Here is a 6,400-nt window from a genome sequence, read left to right as displayed (position 1 = left end):
TCACCTAGACACTACCCGTGCTAATTCTACCTAGGAACTCATAGATATGAGACCCCGTCCCAATTCCTTCTAACAACACAGACAACGTTGTTAATTATCAACACAATGAGAACCAATGGTGGAGACACTCTACTCTAAAACTAAGATTCACTCTTGCTTAAAAGCTTACGAGCAAATCACACACAACGCTAGAACTAACTCCGTACTTCAAAGCTCAGGAGAAGTTCACGATTACAACTCAATAAAACACAGGTCCTAAGCTTGAATCAATGAGATACAAGAAAGACTCACAAAATTATTGCTAGTGCAAATAACCTATAGAATACAAAATAGGAAAATGCTAACCTATGCCCTAAAAAAACATAATAAAGATTCAAATGTGGAAATGTTATCTTCAAAATTGTGCATTCAAATTAAAAAGTTTAAACATTACTCTTACAACACAAGATTATTATTCGTGAAATCCTTAACATTTATCATTTGAGCACAGTTATAGCATGACACCAAAAAAATAATACGAAGAGTATATAGAAATCCAAATTTTCTTACCTATGTTTTTGGTTTTCAATGCAATTTAAATTGTTCCAACTTAGATGTGAGGAACTTTTAAATCTGACCGCAGCGAATCCAGACCAAATCCTAACTAAACCAACATATTATATCTGATAATTATATAAAATATTTTTTTACAATTTTTGCAATACAAAGAAGTTTTCATTTATTTTTTTTTACATGTTACAAGTGGACATATATGTCCTTAAATACATTATGTGTGTGTGATTAGTGAAATATAGTTACAACTTACATGAGTAGGCCTAGGTCGAGATATAGTTCTAATTAATCAAGCTCAATTCATACAAATGGTTGGATATTTAATCATCTCTTAATTTTGCAACTATGTTAGCACTTTCCAGTAGACAAAAAATCAATGAATGGAACATTGTTTTCGTTGTTCTGCAGTTTCACAACATCTTGATTGACTTCTTCATCATCTTTTCTAGCATTATCGGTTACTTCACTTTTATTGGAATCCACTTGAAGAAAATCATAGAACTCAACTGATTGAGTTTGAGTTTTATCTACAATCAAACAAACATAATTAACATTTTCAATTTCTCCCTCTCCCAACCGTGTATGCATTGTCGGTCAGTGTTGTCATATCATTTAATGAATGTGATAAGTCATGTATTTTTAAACACAATACATGATGTGTTGGTATATTATTGGATGCATGTGTAAAATAACTTTACAATGACCATGATGTGTTGGTACTAATTGTATAATAATTTTTTCTGATTAAAAAAATAATGACCTTTATATAAGTGTTTTTTAATTTCTTTTTTGCTTTGATCTCTTTAAAGTTGATGAAATATTTCATTTTATTTGAATTATAATTTTCTTTGTACTCCACAACCCCGTTAACATACCTTCTTTTGCTAAATAATAATAATGATAATATTTTATAATATTGTTTTAATGGATGTAAATGTGATTGTAAAGAAATTTGATTTGATAATATTTGATATAGTGTAATCTTGTCATTAAGTAATATGTGGCTTGCTCTGACCTTGAAATAGATATAACCATTTTCAGGGAGGTGTGTAGTGATACTCCTCCGTTACTTTTTACTTTTCCTTTTAAAAAATAAAACTATTTCAAATTATTTGTCATTTTGATAATTTAAAATTATATTTTCAGTCCCTATTTTTATATTGAATTTTGATTTCCGTCCTCAATTAATTGTCAGTTTTGGTTTTAGTCTCAAATGATAAGTTAACTAACAGTTGACTAACGGAAGTCTACGTGGCGTGCCATGTTGGATTCCGTTGACATGTGGCGTGCCATATGGACTGCCACATCATATTTTTTTATAAAAAAAAAAGTTACAATTTTTTTTTTAAAATAAAATATTTAATACTTTTTTTAAGAGAATGGTAATTTCGTTTACAATGGAGCAGAAAATTATAATACGGTGAATTTTCGTCATGGTTGTAATTTCTTTTATCTTTGATAAACTTGTTAATGTAGTTTGTAATAACATGAAATTGATAATAGAAAAAAAAACCAACGTTTGTTTTAAATTGTTTTTTTTTAAAAAAAATCTGTGAAAGGAAATCGGTGAAAGAATGAATGTTTAAAAAGACTAAATTGATAGTTCATTTTTCAAGTTTTTATTTTGAAACTAATAAAAAAAGAAGGAAATAGAATGGGGAGAGATGCATGATATAGAATGGGGAGAGATGCATGATACATGAGTCCTAAAATCAACTTCATCGAATAGTTGAAGATAAATATTAAATAATTTTTTAAAAAAATTGTAAAAAAAGAAAATTTAAAAATAAAAAATCTGACATGACAATCCACGTAGGATGTCACGTGTCAATGAAATCCAACATGGAAGCTTCACGTGGACTTCTGTTAGTTAGTCAACTATTAGTTGACTTAACATTTAGGACTAAAATCAAAACTGATAATTAATTGAGGACGAAAACAAGTGATTTTAAGTATAGGGACGAAAACCAAAACTCAATATAAAAGTAGGGAATGAAAACATATTCTACCCAAAAATTTAATATATATTTGGAAAACTAATTTATTTTTTATTTTTTTAGTACATAACATATTAATTTTTTTTTGGTATATAATATATTAAATATATTGGAAAGAGAAAGTGAGTGCAAAAAAATAAAATTATTGGTGAATTAAAATAAGAGTATAATTTTGGTTAAAAAAAAAGTATAATAGGATAATGTGCAAAAATACACTTTGTTAATTTGTTAATTTTTTTCTTCCCTAAAGCGACAAGTAAAAAGGAACGGTGGAGTAGTTCATAAGTTTTTTTTTTAATGCAGTGTTAGTTGATAGTATATTACAATGTTATGTTAGTTTTTTCTCCTTGCCTAGACTTGAAACTCCATAATCTTTAGCTGAATTAATTTAACTAGTTGAGCCGTCCATTCCACCCGGTGATAGTTCATAAGTAAGAAGGTAGAATGGTTAGAATGTATATTTTAATCATGGATTTAAGGAGTTGGAGTATCTCTTTTTTTTTTTTAATTTAATTTGGATTGTAAAAAATTCTCTAAACTTATAGTATTGGTTTAATTTAAGTTAATTTGTACCACAATTTAAAACAATCATGATGGAAAATAGTAATTGTATATAAATTATAGGGTTAGTATTAATATGTTTTTGTCCTTATAAATTACTAAATTTTGTTTTTGTCCTTATAAGAAAAGTGACATGTTTTGATCCCTAAAAAAATTGAAGCACCTATTCTTTTTCAAAATTTTAAAAATTCTTTAATTATCATTAAAATTTTAAATTTTTAATAATTATTTTAGACATGTTTAGAAAACTATAAAAAAAGAGATACTTACAAAAATTTAGAATTTTTTTAAATGAGAAGAATTAAATATGAATTTTTTAAATTTCAAAAGATGAAGAAAAAAGTAACAAAATGCTTGAGATAGAAATCAAATTTTGAATTTTTTTTTTTTTTCGAAGAACTTTTTATAATATTAATTCTAAGGATGTATGCAAAATAATCATTCAAATATACACATTTGTTTAACAATATGGACTAAAAGTCGTGCGTAATAATTTTATAGGGACCAAACCATAACACTTTTTTTAATAGGGACCAAAAAAGTTTGTAATTTTATAGGGAAAAAATATTTAACCCTAAGTTATATCATATTGAAGTTATAGGAAGCATGAAAATGGATATACCTTGAAGCATTGTGGAACAAGAACTTGGATCTTGAAAGTGAAACTTGGGAAATTTGAAAGGGCTAAGTGAGACACAAGGGTAAGTAGGCTTTTCGTGATACTTCTCAACAAAAGAATTGAGATTTGTTCTCTCAAAGTTTGGTTGATGACCATTTGGAGAGAAAATTATGTGATGATCAAGAGGACCTTTTGCATAGATCTTATACCTTTCTCGGCGCATTCTCGCCATCATTACATGCCAATGATTCTTTACCGCGTTATCGGTACGTCCGGGGAAGTGTCTTGCGATTACAGCCCATCTATTACCATGAATCCGATGAGAAGTTATAAGACGTTCTTCTTCTTCCTCCGTGAAAGGACTTCTGTTTATCCTTGGGTCCAATTGATTGAACCATCTCAACCTACAACTTTTCCCTAATAAAATTAAGATAAAAAAATTAGCATATGTTATAATTAATATCTACAAACTTATAAAATCACAAATTATGTTTCTAAATCTTTGGTTATTTCTATGCATATAGGTTGAAGTATTAATCTTTGTATTTCTGTCCCAATACAACATTTCTTTTATGTATAAAAAAAAAGAGGTAGAAGGGAGAACTCAAATTGTGTGCATGAATGTAGGGGTAAGTGCACTTATGGAAAAATTAATGCATTTTACACTTGCACTTGTTATATGCTCTCTATAAATAATACTTATATTGATCTGTTAATCAAACCTTAGAAAAAAAATATTTAATCAATCAATTATAAAGAGGAGAGTATTAGTTACAGTTGATATTTTCCATGTGTATAATTCAATTTTTTATTTTTTATTTTGAAAAATTACTAAAGAATTTTTACACTATGAAGTTATTATATACCTAAGAATTAAGTGGGTACAAAACCATCTCTCTCTCTCTCTCTCTCTCTCTCTCTATATATATATATATATATATATATATATATATATATATATATATATAGATAGATAGATATATATATATATATATATATATATATATATATATATATATATATATATATATATATAGATAGATAGATAGATAGATAGATAGATAGATAGATAGATAGATAGATAGATAGATAGATAGATAGATAGATAGATAGATAGATAGATAGATGGTTGTTGACATAATTTTCTTATGAATTTTCTTATCAATTATTAGTTCAACGAATAATTATAAATAAATTTGAGTATATATGATTGTTAGTTTTACCTGATCTTCCTCGTAGATTTTCAGCTATGGCGTTCCAATTATGAGGTCCATAGCTTACCACCAACTCTCTAAGCTTCTCATCCTCAGATGGTCTCCAATGACCTCTACTACACATGTTATATCTTCCTATATCTAAGAAGAGAAAAATATAACAAATTAATAAAAGTAAGAAGAGAAAACCCTAATTCAAGAATATGAAAATTATAATTAATTTCCCTATTATTTTCCAACTATAGTCCTCTCCCTTTGGCTTTGATCTATAAGATCAACTCAAAGCTAAGGAAAAATTATGAATACATATCAAAGCAAAGTGGAAGATGAAAAGGGGTGTATATATAAGAGGAGGGTGAGGGTAACAAACTAACAATATTGAAGACAAGAAGTAGAAAGAGACATGGGAAGAATATATGGTGGGGGAAGATGGGAAGTTTTTCGTTAGAGAGTGGGAAGATTGATGCAAACGTTTTGGCTAACAAACATAGATATAGATATTTAGATATATTAATATAATATAAATAAATCAATAATACTTATTTATACATATGGGATGTGAGGGAAAGAAAAAAAAGAGGTTGCTTAGAGAAGCCAATTTGGTTATGCTTTCAATGTCTTTCCAAAGTTTCTAACCTACAACTTCTACTTATAACCCACCAAGCATGCATATTTTCCATATTTTATATATTTACCAATGAAAATTTACATTAAACTATATATGATGATTATATGTAAAATCAACCATGAATTACGTAAGACACTTTGCTAGCATATATAAATAAACAATCATCCAATTGACATGATCAAATGTTTTAATTATTGATGTATACATATATTTTCTAATTGTTGTAACAAAAAATTCAACACACATGACACATAATATTTACTAAGAGTCATTTTTGCATGTGAATGCAAAATGACATAAATTCAAGGAATGAAATAAAAAAATTCTTGTTTTGTCAAAAACAATAAATTCTTTAAGTGTGTATTTAGGGATTCGATTTATGGGTCATGTGCATGGAAAAAATTCGGTTGGAAGGAAAAAAATTATCTTGCATTTCTCACAGGTTTTTCGATGGAGATTAATCATTACTAACACAGTGAAAACTTCTTACCAATAACACGATAATTAAAAAAACATTAAATGTTTTGGGGAAAGAGTTTGGTATTCTTGTTAGAGACTAAACATTTCGAAGTTGTACGCAGAGGAAATAGATATGTTTTAGGTTTTGATTTGATAAGCTTTCAGGCATAACTAACTACATTACTTAGCTTAGAATTCTTACAAGTGGACGTGGACTTCATACTATTTTCCATTTATATCCCTTTTCATTTAATAATTATTGTGCCTTTTGAGTCAAACATCTGGTCTACCCTCTGTATGTCTCTCAACTACCTTAATGAATAATGACAAAAATTAAGAATACGATAAATATATTGTATTTATATAAATG

At 27.6% G+C, this 6,400-nt stretch overlaps 1 protein-coding gene across 1 annotated transcript; it reads right to left on the bottom strand.

The window, feature by feature from the left end:
• Nucleotides 1-647: 647 nt before the first annotated feature.
• Nucleotides 648-5,473, bottom strand: LOC123908496 (transcription factor MYB52). The gene is made up of 3 exons (XM_045959149.1): nucleotides 4,953-5,473; nucleotides 3,733-4,146; nucleotides 648-1,079 (listed from the first exon to the last, which is right to left on the bottom strand). Exons 1-3 carry the CDS (start codon nucleotides 5,065-5,067, stop codon nucleotides 901-903), a joined length of 708 nt encoding a protein of 235 aa, XP_045815105.1. The 5' UTR covers nucleotides 5,068-5,473; the 3' UTR covers nucleotides 648-900.
• Between the last annotated feature and the right edge of the window lie 927 nt (nucleotides 5,474-6,400).

This window comes from Trifolium pratense, linkage group LG2 (assembly GCF_020283565.1).
Source record: "Trifolium pratense cultivar HEN17-A07 linkage group LG2, ARS_RC_1.1, whole genome shotgun sequence".
Taxonomy (NCBI): domain Eukaryota; kingdom Viridiplantae; phylum Streptophyta; class Magnoliopsida; order Fabales; family Fabaceae; genus Trifolium; species Trifolium pratense.
The sequence above is the reverse complement of the archived record's forward strand: the minus strand, read 5'-3'. Positions and strand labels throughout refer to the sequence as shown.

Bases quoted from the DNA above. Each gene is read 5' to 3' on its own strand.
- LOC123908496 (XM_045959149.1), bottom strand. From the start codon at position 5,067: ATGTGTAGTAGAGGTCATTGGAGACCATCTGAGGATGAGAAGCTTAGA. The intron at 4,147-4,952 runs GTAAAACTAACA...TAATTTTATTAG, and splicing joins AAATCTACGAGGAAGATCAG to GGAAAAGTTGTAGGTTGAGA. The intron at 1,080-3,732 runs GTATATCCATTT...GTTTGATTGTAG, and splicing joins TTGTTCCACAATGCTTCAAG to ATAAAACTCAAACTCAATCA.